Source organism: Silene latifolia, chromosome 5 (assembly GCF_048544455.1).
Source record: "Silene latifolia isolate original U9 population chromosome 5, ASM4854445v1, whole genome shotgun sequence".
Taxonomy (NCBI): domain Eukaryota; kingdom Viridiplantae; phylum Streptophyta; class Magnoliopsida; order Caryophyllales; family Caryophyllaceae; genus Silene; species Silene latifolia.
Genome location: NC_133530.1, coordinates 11049974 through 11068829, shown reverse-complemented (window position 1 = coordinate 11068829; position 18856 = coordinate 11049974). Strand labels below are relative to the sequence as shown.

General features: G+C 35.8%; 3 protein-coding genes across 6 annotated transcripts; all 3 read left to right on the top strand.

The window, feature by feature from the left end:
- Positions 1–1864: 1864 nt before the first annotated feature.
- On the top strand, positions 1865–5549 carry LOC141656681 (uncharacterized). The gene is made up of 3 exons (XM_074463664.1): positions 1865–2774; positions 3387–4401; positions 5056–5549. Exons 1-3 carry the CDS (start codon positions 2207–2209, stop codon positions 5234–5236), a joined length of 1764 nt encoding a protein of 587 aa, XP_074319765.1. The 5' UTR covers positions 1865–2206; the 3' UTR covers positions 5237–5549.
- A 1735-nt stretch (positions 5550–7284) lies between these two features.
- LOC141656680 (uncharacterized) lies at positions 7285–11633 on the top strand. 4 transcript variants are annotated; one of them, XM_074463661.1, is made up of 5 exons: positions 7285–7433; positions 8110–8585; positions 9376–10157; positions 10263–10384; positions 11202–11633. In XM_074463661.1, exons 2-5 carry the CDS (start codon positions 8348–8350, stop codon positions 11380–11382), a joined length of 1323 nt encoding a protein of 440 aa, XP_074319762.1. In that variant the 5' UTR covers positions 7285–7433; positions 8110–8347; the 3' UTR covers positions 11383–11633. The 4 variants fall into 4 exon arrangements, with proteins under 4 accessions (XP_074319762.1, XP_074319761.1, XP_074319763.1 ...); XM_074463660.1 differs by having other exon boundaries at positions 9376–10384; XM_074463662.1 differs by lacking the exon at positions 8110–8585 and having other exon boundaries at positions 7286–7433; positions 9376–10384.
- A 2067-nt stretch (positions 11634–13700) lies between these two features.
- On the top strand, positions 13701–17506 carry LOC141656679 (arabinogalactan protein 41-like). Its single transcript, XM_074463659.1, has 2 exons — positions 13701–13973; positions 17220–17506. Exons 1-2 carry the CDS (start codon positions 13868–13870, stop codon positions 17291–17293), a joined length of 180 nt encoding a protein of 59 aa, XP_074319760.1. The 5' UTR covers positions 13701–13867; the 3' UTR covers positions 17294–17506.
- The last annotated feature ends 1350 nt before the right edge of the window (positions 17507–18856 follow it).

The window sequence follows — 18856 nt, the reverse complement described above, 5'->3', positions numbered from 1 at the left end:
TGACGACACTGCAGCACCGCCCAACAAACAGCCGGACCTCAATCCGTAATAAGGTACTCGGGACACACCCGTGATATCGGGCCTGGAAGCCAACCGGATCCCCTGCCAGACGTCGTGCCTAAACCACACGCGTCCCTCCATACTCAAGTCATCAATGTGCACATCCCTATTGGAGTGGGAAGCTTCAAAAGGTGACCCAAGCGTAAGACGGTCTGTCAACCGCCTTAAGTCTCCTCAGCAACCAAGTATCATCACAAACCTCCGACATACACAATTATCACAACAATGAGATATGCAACACAATATACCAAAATACGACTCGTTATGAAATATACTTCCCAAATGTACTATGAACATTAAATCCTCCATTATTCTGACTCATAGAGTCGACATAACTCAATATCATGTTATAATGCATTTCCGACACTACATGAGATTCACAACCATCCTCAATTGCTCTTATATGATGCAATACGACTCGTGCTAAGTAAAACATTGACGAAAGACACATTATCAAGTATACACATTATCAAAATCGAGTAGGATAAACCTACCTTTTAGCAATATTCATGAGCTACCCGAATCCGACTCGATTCCGTCTCTTGAAACCGTCACATCCTATACAAATCACATAATACTATCACAATACATCCTACACTATTATACAATACAAAACCCCTTATTACCCATATTACACATACTAATTACTAATTAATTACCCATAACAAAACCTCCAAAAGTTAGGGTTCATACTAATTGAAAAAATGATAGATCTCAACTTACAAGGTGAAGGAACGAAGGATAAGGTGAGCAATCCTCTAAAGCAAGCTTGAATCCCATAAGAAGGTGTTTGTGAGGGTTTTAGAGAGAAGAAAGAGGATTTGGAGTGATAAGGAGAAAATATAAAATAATTTAGGATAAGATCCCGAAATAGGCTTTATAGGGTACTGTTTAGTCGAAATAGACACACGTGAATTCAGGCCGATTCAAATTGATTCGTTTTTGCTACGTTTTAGGTAGACTTGACAAACAGGTCAGGTTAATTCGAATCAGATCAGTTTCGAGTTTGTAATAATTTGGGTCGATCGGGTCATTGCGGGTTCCCGTTATTTTCGTCTATGTATCAAGTTATTTAGGGATAATGGTCTGTGTGCAACAATAAACATTTTGGTCTTGTCATATTAGATTACAACAAGTCAAGCTCAAAGCTCAATTTGAACGTCAGGTTAAATTAGACCTGACAAAATAAACCGAACCCGAAAAAATGATCGAAAACATCTGAATTGGTAACCGATTGAACACCTGATATAAATAATCTGAATAGTACCTAAAACCCGGCTCAATCCGAATCGAACCAAAACTGAATCGAATTCAATAATAACTGAATGACACTCGAATCTGAATATATCTTAACCGATAAGAATCGAACCGATTGACTTGAATTAGAAATATCTATTTTTTCTCATAAATAAACTCATATTTAGGTATTTTTTTCATTGATTTTTTATTTATTAATGCTATTATGAATTGTTACAACCAAATTGAAAAGTATAAGTTACATTTAAGCTAATTTTTTTGGCTCTCAATTCAAGAAAATTATGACCCAAGACTCAATTGAATTGAATAGACCTGACCCGAACCGTACTCGGCTCGAAATAGCACAAACCGGCTCAAGTTGCTAACCAAAATGAACTCGATCAAAATCGATCTGAAATCAAAATTAAGGTCAATCTAATTTAAATCAAATCGATTTAACCCGATCTGAAACTGAATCAAATGACCCGATTTACCAGGTCATTTAAGTTGGGTCAATTTCGCGAAGTCAATTAACCTCTTTGTTACTTTACCCGGGGCGCCGTGGACAGGCGCTATTTCGCGCCACGTGATTCAGTGACCTATTAATCCATGATCTCCAAAAACCCCAATAAACCGTAAAAACCCCGAAAACAAAATTCTATAATCTGCACGCACTAATTAAATTCCTAAATTAAAGAGATCAAGCTCCAAGATTTTGTGAGTTTTCAATTATTAGTATTCTTTTGTGTATATTTTTCGGTAATTTCTTCATGTTTCAGTAGTTTTAATATTGTTCTTTGTAGAATTTAATTTAATTTTAGGTAATTTTTAGGGTTGATGTAATTTATGGGCACATTGGCATGATTTTGAAGTTTATAGTAGTTTAATTCTGCTGGGTACTAATTAAATTATGGATTTGAATAAAATCCCCAATGATCACATGGTAATTGAGCCAATTTTTGAGGTAGAATCTAGAATCAATGTTAATGAAGTAGAAAAAAGATGTAGTGAGGTAGAAGATAAGTGTTTAGCCCTAGAAATTCGAAATAAAGAGGTGGAGTTGGAAGAAATTAGTGGAAAGATTAGGGTTTTGGAAGGTGAAAAGGCGAAAATTGAAGAAGAGGTTAAGGGTTTAAGGGAGAAAAGGTTGAATCTTGAAGGGAGGGAGGCCAGGGAGGCGGTGTCGGGTGAATTATTGTTGGATGGGTGGAATGAGGAAGAGTCTAAGATTGATCAATTGATGATTGAGAATAAGGTTTTGGAATGTGAAAAGAGTTTCGCGCTTAGGGAAGTTGAGAAGTGGAAACGTAAATGCGGGGAGTTTGAGTTGCGTGTGCGTGAATTAGAGAAAAGATTGAGTATTGAGGGAGAAGATGACAATCATGGCATTTGTTCCGTTGTGAAGGAAGACATTAAGGATGTTGTCGTTGGTACTTCAAGTAAATTTGGCACGATAAATGTTGAAGTTGAAATTGAAGGTAAATATTTTCACTGCAATATGTTTTAACATATTTTGGAAGTGTGATTGAAAATATGTTTTAACTCCTCTATGTATCGTTTTTTCTTTTGTTTGTTGATTTGTGTGTGTGTGTGTGTGTGTTCACAATACCCGACTCACTTTCTTTTAGCTTTGAATATGATTGTATAATGCGTCACTAAATTCTTTGTGCTTCTTGTTTTGTGAAGTAGCAGAGTGACAATGCATATTGTGACCTAATTACCATTGTGGATCATCTATAAACATCTTCATCGCGATTTTACATGGGTTTAAATGTTTAATGAAGTTGCTACCCCGACACTTATGCAGTTATGCTGCTGTCATTCACAATGCCTGACAGATATTGTTGTGATACTTGAGATTTTAATAGCCTTTTATTTATGCAGCAGTTTTTCGTTCCACCCCCTTCCCTAGTGTTGTAACTGAGAGGTACCTGTGCTCACTACTTATTTGCTTTCTGAAACAAATGCGAATAGCCGAAAGTCTGTCCTTAGAGTCATACTGTTTGTCTATAATCATGCCTCAGCATCTTGAAGATCGATGTTTTTGGTTTTTTTATATATTTTCTAAACCTTTAGTAAATTTGTGTTAGGAACACCCTCCATGGGAAAACAAGTGAAGAGACGACTTGATTTTAATTGCGATAGAAGTTGCGGCCAGAAGATGGCTCCTTCCACGCCAACTGGAGCCTCTGTGGCATTTATCGACATTGACAGTGATCATGACCCTGATGTTCCTGTTGAAAATGGACTATGTTTACAGTCTGAAGTGGCTGCTTCAGTGATGCTAGATGCCACCATGGATGTGGAAGATGATATTGGTGACGAAAGAAATGATACTTTAGTCAAAACCCCAAAGAGAAAGCGACATCTCACAGTAGTAAATAGCGGCGATGAACTTGAGGAGGATGAAGATTTGCCAAAGAGACGAGCTTTTAAGATTGGCAACAGCGACAACGAGGCTGAAGATGATGATAGTGAAGATGCTTTGCCAATAAAACTACTTTTTAAAAGAGTTGAGAGCAGTTGTCAGAGTGACGATGAAGATAATATCCCAATTAGTCAACTCAAGATGAATCGTGGTCGCGGTACAAGAAGATCTGTCCGTTTACAAAAGAAAAACATTTCTGGTCTAATCGCTGATGATCATGATAGTCGAAATCGTCCGAAGAGACGTCTGGTTAAACGCGGGCATAAAATAGAAGCATCTTCTGATGGTCTGACAAAGAAGTATATGGAAGGGGAGGAATCGGAAGACGATGACTCTGGTAGTGATGATAGCTTGAGCGATTTTATAGTCAATGACACTGATGTTGAGGAATCAGAGGATGACTTGCCCGCAGATGCCAATCATCATTCTCAAGAAGATGAAGAGGCATCAGATGACAATGTTTCTTTTGGTGACATACTGTCTCAAATTCAACGCTGTAAAGATCCTAATTTAGAATGGGTCGACGAACCTGATATGCTATCTGCTTTCGGCAAGGACCCTGAGTTGTGCATGCGAGCTGTATGTGCTGTTTATCGCAGGCAAATCGCTAAAGAAAAGTTATGGATGGATGGTTTCCATCATATTGGAATAGGCTTTAACAAATATGATGAATCAAGGTAAAATATGCCGATGAACTTGGTCTTCACACTATATAGCTATGTTACTTTGACTCTTTACTTTTGGGGTCATATCCGTTCCAATATATTAACCCTTTCCACTCCTCTTATGTAGGTATGAAATTTATACTAACCCTTTCCACTCCTCTTACGAGTGTTAAAATGGGAGACTCGCAAGACAAAAGTAGAAGAAAAAATATCAAATATATATGAAGCATGATATTTAAAGATTTCAAGCTTTATTTCTCCAACATGTCTATTTATTTCAGTTTTACAACTCAAATTTTGTTTTCTAGGCGTTCCCCACAACGTGTACCCTCATTTTACGGCAAGCCACAATGTTCAGAAATTTTGAGTCATGCCATGTTTAACACAGGACACCGTGCTTGTCTCCAAGTAACATAGTATTGACATAGAGTTTTAATAGTAGAAGATATCCTCTTCCTCCAAACAATGCTAGTATACTCTGCCCTAACCGCTAACCCTCTCCCCAGCTGTAAGTTAGCTTAATTAGTCATGTTGCTGAATTTCCCTTTCTAACAGTCGTTGGGAAACCTATCTTAAATATTGCACATTCATATCATTGACCTGCATTGTTTCATGGCATTTTTTCTGAACTTTATTTCGTTTGACTGAATTATATATTCTTATCAGGGGAACAGAACTGGGTGATTTTCTGACTGATGGAAATCCAGATAACGATGTGATGAAAACTGTAGAGGAGTTGGAAGCATATGATCCTGAAGGCCCTGATGTATGCTACAAATTGGCAGCTCGCTACTCTACCCAACTTTTCGAGATGTACCAGACCGAGGAAGATGAATTTTTCCCCTGATGACATATTTCCTGCTACCTCCTTTTCCCTTGGCCGACATATGTTCATGTATGGTATTCTAATTCTAACAGAAATGTCTTTTTTGCAGGCTTGTTGTCGGTGCTAATGTGGCCTATAACAAGCTAACAGCCCCTGTATTTTTGTTGTCCATTGTAAATATAAGGAATGGAAACAAATAGTGGTCGAGTCATTTTGGCTCAGTTCGTTTTTATTTCTGATGTATGTATGATGCACTTCAGTTTCAGGTGGGGTTCAATCAGTTTGAGCTCAGATCGCATAATTTTAATAGTGTAGTAATGATTAGGTTCGAGTCTTTTCATTTTCTTTAGTTTCTCATGTAGGCAAGTGATATTTAGTTTTGCAAACTATTTCATATCCCTTCAGCTAGTTTGGCTCATTTGAGATGGGTCAATTTTGTTGTAACTGCACGGTCGATTCGGCTCCTTAGTGGACCAGTTTACAAAGCAAAAATAATCAAATAAATTTAAATTATATCTGAATTGGTAACCGATCAAATACATGATATAAGTAATCTGAAAAGTACCTGAAACCCGACTTAATCCGAATTGAACCGAAACTGAACCGAACTCAATAATAACCGAATTATACTCGAATCTGAATATATCTTAACTGATAAGAATCGAACCGTGACCTGAATGAGAAATATCTATTTTCTCATAAATGAACTCATATTTAGGTATTTTTTTCATTGATTTATATATTTATTAATGCTTATATGAATTGTTACATCCAAATTGAAAAGTATAAGTTACATTTAACTAATTTTTTGGCTCTCAACTCAAAAAAATTATGACCCGAGACTTAACTGAACTGAATAGACCTGCTCCGAACTTTACCCGACTCGAAATAGCACAAATCAACTCAAGTTGCTAACCAAAATGAACTCGATCAAAATCAATCTGAAATCAAAACTAAGGTTAATCTAATTTAAATCAAATCGATTTAACCCGATTCATAACTGTACTAAATAACCCATTTATCAGGTCTATTCAAATTGGGTCAATTTCGCGAAGACAATTACTCTCTTTGTTACTTTACCCGGGGCGCCGTGGACATGCGTTATTTCGCGCCACGTGAGTAACAGAGTAAGGGCAAATTATATCCTACTCCCAGGAGTAGGGAGTAAGATACACCCATGGTAGTTATGGAAAAAAAAAATAAAAAAAAAACTACCGACTACTTCTCTCACAGTACCTTTTTTTTTTCTTTTCTAAATTACTCAATTTATCAAATTTAAAATCCTATTGAATTTATTAAATTCGTAGTTTTCTTTCATCTATTTGTATTCGAGTTTTATCAAATTTACAGTTCATAGTCATCAAATTAGACCGATATTCGCTAAACTCAAAGTGAATATAACAGTGTCATAAAATGAATATCACATTACATAACACACGTTCATCCAATTACACTATCATATTCATTTAACTCAACGTGAATATAATTGTATCATAAGGTGAATATCACACTAAATACTACATAATCATCAAATTATATTATCATATTCACTAAAATCAAAATGAATATAATAGTGACTTATGATGAATATCACACTTGATAAGACATATTCATCAAATTAAATTATCATATTTACTAAATTCTGAGTGAATATGATAGTGTCATATGATGAATATCACACTCGAAACCACAAATTTAATCATAAATAATGAGAGATAAAACATAAAAACTCAATTTAATTTACGGTATTATACAACCTTTAGGGTTTATGTAATTTCAATGCAAACCCGACAAATTAGAATTTAATTAATCAAAACACGAAGTAATTTTAACACATACCTGATAAGTTATAATTTAATTAATCAAAATTCGAATCAAGATTACAAAACCACTGTGTTGGATGGAAAATTAAATTTTATGGACGATTTTTTTTGATAGAAACGGAAGACGTAGTTTGAAACAGGAGAAAGAAAGACTTTATGGAAAGTGATAACTGTTAAGTAGTGGGGGACTTTTGTTATTTAATTTTTTTTTATTTTTTTTTTAATATTGGGAGTAGGAAGTACCATACACCGGGTGTATGGTATAAGAATTGTGACCTATGAATCCATGATCTCCAAAAACCCCAATAAAACCGTAAAAACCCAGAAAACAAAATTCTATAATCTGCACAAACTAATTAAATTCCTAAATTAAAGAGATCAAGCTCCAAGATTTTGTGAGTTTTCAATTATTAGTATTCTTTTGTGTATTTTTTTCGGTAATTTCTTCATGTTTCAGTAGTTTTGATATTGTTCTTTCTAGAATTTTATTTAATTTTATATTATATTTTAGGTAATTTGTTGGGTTGATGTAATTTCTGGGCACATTGGCATGATTTTGAAGTTTATAGTTGTTTAATTCTTCTGGGTAATAATTAGATTATGGATTTGAATAAAATCCCAAATGATCACATGGTAATTGATCCAATATTTGAGGTAGAATCTAGAATTAATGTTAATGAAGTAGAAAAAAGATGTAGTGAGGTAGAAGATAAGTGTTTAGCCCTACAAATTCGAAATAAGGAGGTGGGGTTGGAAGAAATTAGTGGAAAGATTAGGGTTTTGGAAGGTGAAAAGGCGAAAATTGAAGAAGAAGTTAAGGGTTTAAGAGCATCTCCAATGGTAAGCTAGTTGCTACTATCTTACCTTTGCCACATAAGATTTTCAAGCTAGAATATTTTTAAGCTACAAACTACTACAATGGTAAGCTACTAGCTTAGTGTTGTGGCTTAAATGTACATGTCAACTACCTTCCACAACACCCTTTTAATTAATACATTTACTTATTTTCCCTAGAAAATAAAAATTAAAAATATTTAAGTGTTGTTTTAATTGGTAGATTTTTTCTTGTAGGCCCATTTGAGCTACTAGCTCCATGGAGCTACTAGCTCAATTTAAGCTAGTACATGTAAAGTGCTCCAATGGTTAAGCAAGTAGCTTGAAAACTTTTTTATTTGCAAGCAAGTCCTTTTGCTTAACCATTGGAGATGCTTTAAGGGAGAAAAGGTTAAATCTTGAAGGGAGGGAGGCGGTGGCGGGTGAATTATTGTTGGATGTGTGGAATGAGGAAGAGTCTAAAATTGATCAATTGATGATTGAGAATAAGGTTTTGGAATGTGAAAAGAATTTCGCGCTTAAGGAAGTCGAGGAGTGGAAACGTAAATGTGGGGAGTTTGAGTTGCGTGTGCGTGAATTAGAGGAAAGATTGAATAGTGAGGCTAAAGATGGCAATCATGGCATTTGTTCCGGAGTGATGGAAGACACTAAGGTTGTTGTCGTTGTTGCTTCAAGTAAATTTGGCGCGTTAGATGTTGAGACTGAAATTGAAGGTAAATAATTTCAATGCAATATGCTTTGACATATTTTAGAAGTATGATTTTAATGGAATTATTCCTTTTGATTTTTTTGGACTGAGGATTTTAATAGTGTTGTCTTGGCGGAATATTGGTGTTATGTTTATGTATTTTTTTTCATTATTCTTCTGTATGTCATCGACATATTTCTATTGCGAATGTGATTCTTATGGAATTATTCCTTTTGTCTATTATATTAACTATTGAGTATAGTTTTACAAATATTGCTCTATATATCATTTTATTCATTTGTTTGTTGACATGTGTGTGTATTCACAACTTCACAATGCCCAACTCACTTTCTTTTAGCTTTGAATATGATTGTATAACGCGTTACTAAATTCTTTGTGCTTCTTGTTTTTTGAAGTAGCAAAGTGAAATGCATTTTGTTACCTAATTACCGTTGTGGATCATCTGTAAACATCTTCTTTGTGATCTTACACGGGTTTAAAGTTTCATGTATCCGACCCCCTACCCTGACACTAATGCTGCTGTCATTCACAATGCCTGACAGATATTGTTGTGATACTTACGGTTTTAATAGCCTTTTATTTATGTAGCAGTTTTTCGTTCCACCCCCTTCCACCTAGTGTTGAAACTGGGAGGTACCTCTGCTCACTACTTGTTTGCTTTCTGGTTCAAATGCGAATAGCCGGAAGTATGTCCTCAGAGTCTTACTATTTGTCTATAATCATGCTTCGGCATCTTGAAGATGAATGTTTTTGATTTTTTTTATATTTTCCAACCTTTAGTAAATGTGTGTTAGGAACACCCCTCGTGGGCAAACAAGTGAAGAGACGACTTGATTTTTGTTGCGATAGAAGTTGCGGCCAGAAGATGGCTCCTTCCACGCCAACTGGAGCTTCTGTGATTTATATCGACATTGACAGTGATCATGACCCTGATGTTCCTGTTGAAAATGGACTATGTTTACAGTCTGAAGAAGCTGCCCCCCTGATGCCAGATGTCACCATGGATGTGGAAGATGAGATTGGTGACGAAGGAAATGATACTTTAGTCAAAACCCCAAAGAGAAAGCGAGATCTCACAGTAGTAACTAGCGACGATGAACTTGAGGAGGATGAAAATATGCCAAAGAGACGAACTTTTAAGATTGGCAACAGTGACAACGAGGCTGAAGATGATGATAGTGAAGATGCTTTGCCAATAAAACTACTTTTTAAAAGAGTTGTGAACAGTTGCCAGAGTGACGATGAAGATAATATTCCAATTAGTCAACTCAAGATGAATCGTGGTCGCGATACAAGAAGATCTGTCCGTTTACAAAAGAAAAACATTTCTGGTCGAGTCGCTGATGATCATGATAGTCGAAATCGTCCGAAGAGACGTCTGGTTAAACGCGGGCATAAAATAGAAGCGTCTTCTGATGACCTGACGAAGAAATATGTGGAAGACGAGGAGTCAGAAGATGATGACTCTGATAGTAACGATAACTTGAGCGATTTTATAGTCAGTGACGCTGATGTTGAGGAATTAGAGGACGATTTGTCCGCAGAGTCCAATCATCATTCTCAAGAGGATGAAGAGGTATCAAATGGTGCTCTTCGCCACATAATCTCTCAAATTCAACGCTGTAGAGATCCTAATTTAGAATGGCATTTCGAAGCTGATATGCTATCTGCTTTTGGCAAGGTCCCTGAGTTGTGCATGCGGGCTGTTTGTGCTCTTTATCGCAGGCAAATCGCTAAAGAAAAGTTATGGATGGATGGTTTCAATCGTATTGGAATAGGCTTTAACAAATATGATGAATCAAGGTAAAATATGCCGATGAACTTGGTCTTCACACTATATAGCTATGTTACTTGGACTCTTTACTTTTGGGGTCGTATCCGTTCCAATACGTCAGTCAAGGATATAGGTATGGAATTTATACTAACCCTTTCCACTCCTCTTACGAGTGCTAAAGTGGGAGGCTCCGGGCTCGCATGACAAAGTAGAAGAAATATTAGATCTAGTGTGAGGGGAGCTTTGGCGCACCGGTTAAGGTGTTGCTTTGTGACCGTGAGGTCACGGGTTCAAGTCCTTGGAGCGGCCTCTTGCCAAAATGGCAAGGGAAGGCTTGCCTCTATTACACCCTTGTGGTGGGACCCTTCCCCGGACCCTCGCCTAGCAGGGACGCCATCGTGCAGCGGGCGGGCTTCCCCTTTTTTTACGAAGCATCTAGTGTGATATTTAAAGCTTTCTAGCCTTATGTCTCAAACATATCTCTATTTATTTCAATTTTATTACTCAATTTTTGTTTTCTAGACATGCCCCACGTTCAGAAATTTTGAATCATGCCATGTTTAACACGTGATACCGAGTAACATAGTTTTAACAGTAAATATTCTCTTCCTCCAAACAATGCTACTGTATTCTGCCTTGGCCACCAACCCTCTTGCCAGGTTTAAGTTAGCACAGTTTTGTTGCTTAATGCCTTGATTAGTCATGTTACTGAATTTCCCTTATTAACAATCGCCGGAAAAACTCTCTTAATAGTGCACATTCATATCATTGACCTGTATTATTGTTTCATGGCATTCTTTCTGAGCTTTATTTCGCTTGACTGAATTACTTATATATTCTTAATAGGGGAAAAGACCTGGGTGATTTTCTTACTGATGGAAATCCAGATAACAATGTGATGAAAACTGTAGAGGAATTGGAAGCATATGATTCTGAAGGCCCTGAAGTATGCCATAACCTGGCATCTCACTACTCTACTCAACTTTTCAAGATGTACCAGACCAAGGAAGATGAATTCTTCCCCTGATGACATTACCTGCTACCTCCTTTTCCCTTAGCCGACATATGCTCATGTATGGTAATTCTAATTCTAACAGAAACGGCTTTTTTGGTGGCTTTTTATCGGTGCTAATGTGGCCTATACCAAGCTAACAGCCACTGTAGTTTTTTGTTGTCCATTGTAAATAGTAAGGAATGGAAACAAATGTGTACTGAAGCGGAGAAGTGCACCTAAACTTATCTTACTGTTACTTGCATCGTGGTCGAGTCATTTTGGCTTAGTTCGGTTTATTTCTGATATATGTATGATGCACTTCAGCTTCAGGTAGGCAAGTAATCTTTAGTTTTGGGAAACTATTCATATCCCTTCAGTTATAGTTTGGGTCATTCGAGATGTGTCAGTTTTTTCGTAACTGCACGAATGTTGACGGGGAATGTTGACATGTGGTGCCTGAGGGACAAGGCTAAATTGCAAGGCGCATGTGACGGGGTTTTGGCCTGATGTTACAGTTGTTGGTTCGTATTTATGTTTTGGGAGATTTGCTCCGAGATTTGACATAGGCGAAGCGGTCCCAAGTCGTATCCATATCACTCCATATCTTTCTCTTTGAAAGGTACTAATCTTTGTGCTTCGTTGTCTCCAGCATGGATTATTTCAGGAGTGGACCAGTTTATAACCCAAAAATACTCGATCAACCAAATTCGAATTACAACTGATTTTTGTAACACAAGGGTTGAGCAAAAAATCTGATTATTCAAACCGATCCTAATTTTTAAATATCTAATCCGAAAGTTATGTTTGGATCAGATATCCGAACCGAAATCTTTGATTTTGGTTTGGATATGGATATTAGAATTAAAAGATATCCGATTTGAAACTCCACAAGCTTGTCACCTCTCACACCGATTAAAGTAATGGCAATTGGGAGAGAGAATTACGAGCGGTCACAAGTTTGTAACGGTTACAAGCGAGATTTGTTGATAACTTAAAATCAACACACCGCAAGATTTGCTGATAAGTTAAAATCAACACACCAAGTACATGTTGAAACATACAATGACTAGAACCGACTCGATCCGAAGCATAATACTTTAATAAATAAATTTAGGGTTTTTCAACATGGTATCCTTATATTTTTTTCGAATTCTATGTGGTACCCATCACTTTTCAAAAATGTCAGTGATGCTCCTAAACTTAATGAAAACGTCTTAAAATACCTAAAATGGTCTAATTCGCTTCATTAAATTTTTCGTTTACGCATTTATGATTGATTTTTTGACAATAGTTTGTCGTGCTATTAACATAAAATTTAACTATTTAGAAACTTGATTTTTAGTAATTTGGATATTTTAAGAACATTTTACCCCATCTCAACGTGGACCCATTTTTCCTCTCACAAAAAAGTGAATTCATGTTATCTTTGGAGTGAATGGGAGGGAGTACTAAGTTTAGGGACACCGCATCTTATCTTTATTAATTCAGAAGACAATACTCAATCCAGGGCGTGCCACATCATTAATTCAACCTTTTTTTTTGGAAATACATGTTATGGTGGGACCCGTTAGTGTGCAATGTATTTATTTCTTCAGAATTCCGGCTATACAAACATGCGACAAATTCCGTCTTAGAATAAATACTATGAAATAATTTTATACATTCCGAATAAATGAAATTAATGGCATATAAGCGAAATGAATTACAAATCGGAATAAATGAAACTAATTACAAATAAATGAATTACATAATTTAAAAAAAAAATAATAATAATAAAATTACATAATTACGAGAAGGAATTACATATAATTACGGGATTGAATTACATATAATGCGAATAAATTACATACATAATTTTTAAAAACTAGATAGTACGATATATTTTTTTAAAAAAAATATCCTTTGTTATTTCCTCTTAAACCATTGCATGTGAACACGTATTTGTAACAAGTTTAAACATTAATTATGTAGATCGCTTATTTAGACCAACTAGATAAGTACAATAGAAATGCAAAAAAAAAAAAAAATACATCCAAAAACATTAATACCGGCCCAAATACATACCCGTGCAATTTTGCACGGGTTTAAAACTAGTACTCCCTCCAATTTCATTTATTGTTTCCCTTTCAATCCATTTTCCTTATTGTTCCCTCTTTCCTTTTTTGGACAACTTTGTGTGGTCCAAAATCAATTTGATGTGGGGTATGTATATTGTGTGGTCCAAATTGATTCTCTTATTTCTTATGTCAAAAAGAAAGGGGAACAATAAATGAAATTAGAGGGACTATATTTTTAAAAGTCTATGGATACCGCGTGGAAAAAACCGATCATCTTAACCCAAACTCGAGTGACCCGTTTGGACAGCAAACACAAACTCCTCCATACCTCTTTTACATTGACAATATTTATCAACACTTGTTTCCTGTTCTTCTCTTTCTTTCTCTTTCTGCATCCTCTCTCTATTACCGCGTCACCTCCTTCCCTTCATTGTAGATAGATAAAGCTTCAAAGATCAACAATGGAGGTTTCAATAGTTTCATTCATCGTTTTTACCGTTCTCTCTCTCATATTTGCACTATCTCAGGCTCAATCTGGTTCTCCTGCTCCTTCCCCTACTAGCGATGGTATTATTTTATCCTATACTTTTTTCATTTGCTTATTTACATTATTTTATTGCTAAAGATCTGAACTTTCTGGGATTATTGGTTATAATCGTATCTGGGTGTGTTTGTGTTTTGCAGTAGATTAACAATGCTGTTGAAATTACGGGTTATAGTGGTGAAAGTTTGTGTCTTTTTGGGTTAGTTGATTTGAAATTGTGATTTAGTTAAGGTTTTACGAGACCGTTTCATATGAGAATTAGTGTTTATGATTTTTATGATGTTTGGTGACTGCTCTTTTGTAGATCTATTGCATTGTAGGGTTAGCTTGATCAATTTGGAGTATGATTTTGCCTGCATTATGTAGTTTTGTAAAGGGCTGATTGTTAGCATGCTTGCTTTAGTTGTTTTCGTGCAAAACCCGATTATACTTGAAGTAAAGGAGCAATTCTTCTATGTGCTGAAGGCATTTGGGTATTGTAATTATTAGTCTGGTGTTGCTTGGAAAAATTGACATTGTATTGACAGTGGAATCATCAAGGAATTCGATTAACTTTATTCTGATTTTCGGAATGATTTGAGAAAATAGTCATTGAACCTGTTACATGAAGCTAGAATTGCAGTTATTGTTGTATGATGTTATCTTAATGTGTTGGGAGAATGAATTTTGTTTGAGTGATTGTGATTTCGTTGTTTGGACATTATGATGGGGAGATCAACAAATGTAATGGAGGGGTTGTGAGGAGGAAAGTCTACATGATGTATTTAAATAAGTGGGTGGAGAGGAACTATTATGAATAGCTAGTCGAGGATTAAAGCCGATACGCTAGTGTAAGAATTAAGGGGGTATCACCTTGATAAAGAGTATATTAATGATGCGGTGGAACGGTCTAAAAAGAGTGATTGAAATATATAAGTGCCTAAGCACTAGTAGAAAGTAGTGCACTACAAGCAGTGTTTCATGTATTATAAGATTTCGAGGAAGATCTGGAGGAGGTTTTGTGATGGTCCGATGGATTCCTAGTGGCGAGAAACTGATAATTGGTAGTCTTCTTAAAGGATATGTTCGCTCTAATTGAGATGACTTAAAACATAAATGGATGTTTTGTTTATGGGGTGATAAATGAAGTAGGAGTCGGCATCTTGAGCTATGCATTGGCCTAGGAATTGGTACTACACCAAACGAAAATACTTGCCTCTTAATGCTCCACCAAGTGATGAAATATGAGTGGAAAAAAACTCCTATTTGTATCATTTGCCGCCAAGTCTCTCATTTACATCAGTGAGACAACAGAATCCTATGGAAACCCACAAGTGAAGGCGCAATCTACCAAAGCCAAAAAAAATTGCGGATACAAGCTTTTTTAAGCACATCATAATTATTTGACTTTTATTTCATCACCTGGTGGCAAATGATACAATAGGCGTTTTTATTGGACTCGTATTTTATCACTTGGTGGAGCATTCGGAGGCAAGTTCTGTTTGTGGATTAGTGGTTATAATCATACTTGGGTATGTTTCTTTTTTGTAGTAAATGAACAATGCACTAAAAGTCAAGGTTTTTTTGGTTAGTATAGTGGTGAAATTTCGTGTCTGTTTGGGTCGAATGATATGAAATAATGAAATTGTGATCTAATGAAGCTTTTATGGTACTTTGGTGACTACCCTTTTGTAGAACTATTACATTGTAGGGTTAGTTGACAACTTTTCAGCCTGCATTATGTAGTTTTGTAAGAGTTGATTGTTCTTCTTTTATCATTTTTCATGCAAAGCAAGATTATAATTTAAGGAGCATGAGCTTAAAGCATTCTGGCATAGTAGTTATTGGTCTGGTGTTGCTTGGAAATGTCTGCATTGTATTGATAGTGGAATCATCAATGACTTTAGCCATTAAGTTTTTTTGATTGTGTGGATTAATTTGAGAAGTTAGGCTTTGAATCTGACGCACGAAGCTGGAATTGCAGCTATTGCTGTATTCTGTTGTGTCTTATATCTCTATGCTTTGGGAGAACTGAATTTTGTTTGAGTGATTGTGATTTTGTTCTTTCAACATTATGACGGGGAGATCAACATATGTTATGGAGGTTACGAGGAGGAAAATTTACATGATGTATTTATATATGTGAGTGGAGAGGAACTAATATGAATAACTCATCGGGTAAAAAAGCCAATACTCTAAAAAGGCAAGTGTAAGAATGAAACGGATAATGGATATCACCTTGATAAAGAGTATATTAATGATGTGGTGGAGGTGTCTTAAAAACGTGATTGGAATACAAGTGCTTAAGCACCACTAGAAGTGTTTTATGTATATAGAAGCACTAGACAAAAATTCGGGGAAGATTTGGAGGAGTTGTTGTGATGGATGGATACCTAGTGGTGAGAAACTGAACATTAGTAGTCTTCTTAAAGGATATGTCGCTCTAATTGCGTTGACTAAGAACATAAATGGATGTTTTGTTTATGGGGTGAGAAATGAAGTAGGAATCAGCATCTTGAATTGACATCTTGGGTTATGCACTGCCTTATGCATCATTGTGATGAACATTTGGTTCAAGAAAAGATGCTCTCAATTGGTGGCATATAAGAGCGGAGATAATGCAAGTTGGATTAACTTCTGCTTAGTTGGATAAATACTCCACAGATAGTATAGAGATGACACTTGAAAGGATAATTAACCAACATACGGAGTATATATTTGTGGTTCATGATTTTAAGGTCGGAAAGTTTAAGAGTGGACCACAAGTCGGTCCTAGAATCAAGTGGTTGTGCTTCAATATAGGTTGAGATATATCTCATTGAGACTTACAAGCCAGTGTCGTAGTGTTCGATGTTCCATTTTTATATCCGTTCTGATGTAATGGGTTATTCTGTATCTATCAAAAGTCTATTTCATCATCTCATAGTATTGTTTCCTTTACAGTTTTTTAGAAACATAAGCCAGACACAGAGTCAATGTTATTGTGCTATCTTATCACTGCTTGTTAATGAAACTGCGAAACATGAGTCATAGAGAAAATTATTCTCACCTTGCTTTTGAGTTTTGACTACCATTTTGTTGAGAATGATGTTGTTCTTCATTTTGTTTTTTTTTTTTTGTTTTTTTTTTGGTTACAATTGTTCTTCATTTTGTTGAGAATGATGTTGCTTTCAATTATCCCTGTACATATCCTTGTTCATCGACAGTGCATATTTACTGCGGTAACTGATACGATTACTACTATCTTATACATTTGAATAGTTTGCTTATAATCAACTGGGTTGGTTCAGGGACAAGTATTGATCAAGGGATAGCCTACACTTTGATGCTGGTGGCCTTGGCGCTAACCTACCTCATCCATTAAGTTTGTATCCATGGAAGCCTTGCTACGAGTATCACTTCACTACCCAAGACAAAAAAAAAACGCTTGTAATTTTTGCTCCGTTTGTTTGTATTGTGAAAATTGGTAGGGTTAATGAATGTCAATTTATTCAATTGATGCCTAAAAATCCCTTTCGGAAATTGGTGGATTGGTGGTTTATATCAGAAATTTCAGTGAGATGTTGAGATTAACACATTAGCTGAATTATTGTAAAAAAAAAAAAGAAAAATACTTGTGTCTTTCGGAGATGCAGTCTCTTACACTCAAAAGAATTCACAAAATAGAATATTTTAATAAATGCTTAGGTGAAAGACTGCACTCTCGAGACACAAGAATTTTTCAAAAAAAAAAACACATTAGCTGAATGTTCAGTCCTTTACTTATCAGTTAACATTGTCTAAAGACGGTCTGTTCTGTCTTGGAACGCCTTTCGAGTTAATGAACAGGAAATGTTTGCTGTATTAATAGAGGTCGAATTTTTATTATTGCCTCTATGGTTTCGTCTTACATTGCTTAAGTTTTCGGTCTACTTTCTTATCTCTTTTAGCCACTGCACTTGGTGTTGTTGTACCAGGTTTGCTTCGGTGCAGCTTTCGCAACTCCACCCTTTAGCCTTATTAAACTAATTATCGGAAAAAAAAAAGGCAACATTCTACAATGTTGTCGTATAACACATCCAGTAACGCTTTATCAACTTCCTAGCCCCAAAAAAAAAAAAAGATCGAACCTAATCTCAGCTGGATATAGACCTGCAATACTACTACTTGTTTTACTACCAGTGAAGCTACCTGCATTGGACTCTAACATGGGAATGTTATGGTAATTCTAACACAGTTCTGACGCTAGTACACATACAATTCAGTCAGTCATATGCTAAATGATACAACACAGTTAAACTTCAATGAAATTTAATATCAACATCTGAGTAAACTTAAGGATACTTACGCGTTAGAAAACAAACAATGTGGTAGAAAATCGGATATTATCTTGCTGATAGTAACTATATCAGACTTCCATTCTTGTTGTCAATAGCAAGAACTAGAAGAGCAAGAGGCTAGCATGAGGGAGAAGAGTAAGTCGAGATAGCCAAGGAGACTGCCTGACTAGCCTTACAAAGGGTCGAAATAAATCTCGACCCTTGATGATATAGAAGCAGGCAAGTCATCCTTGGCTACTCAACAATTACTCTTGCTCTTCATGTAAGCCCTTTCTCTTCAATAATCTCTCCCTATCATTTCTCTAACTTCCTCAACAAATTATTGGAATGTAGTCTAATATCAACAAACATCACCCCTATATATAGCCAATGCCAATATGTCATTATGCATATTAGATTCTCTATTGCCCATATTTAAGCCCATTCCTCAATAATTTCCACTCACAGTATTTTTTTATTCTTATTCTCTTTTTTCTTCTGAAATTGTACCATTTCTTGGGAATGTTGTGCATGTTACTATGTTGGTGATTATTATTTTTATAGTTTTTTTTTAAATAATATAAGTTAAAGTTTTAGATATATATGTATAATATACTTTCGAAATAAAT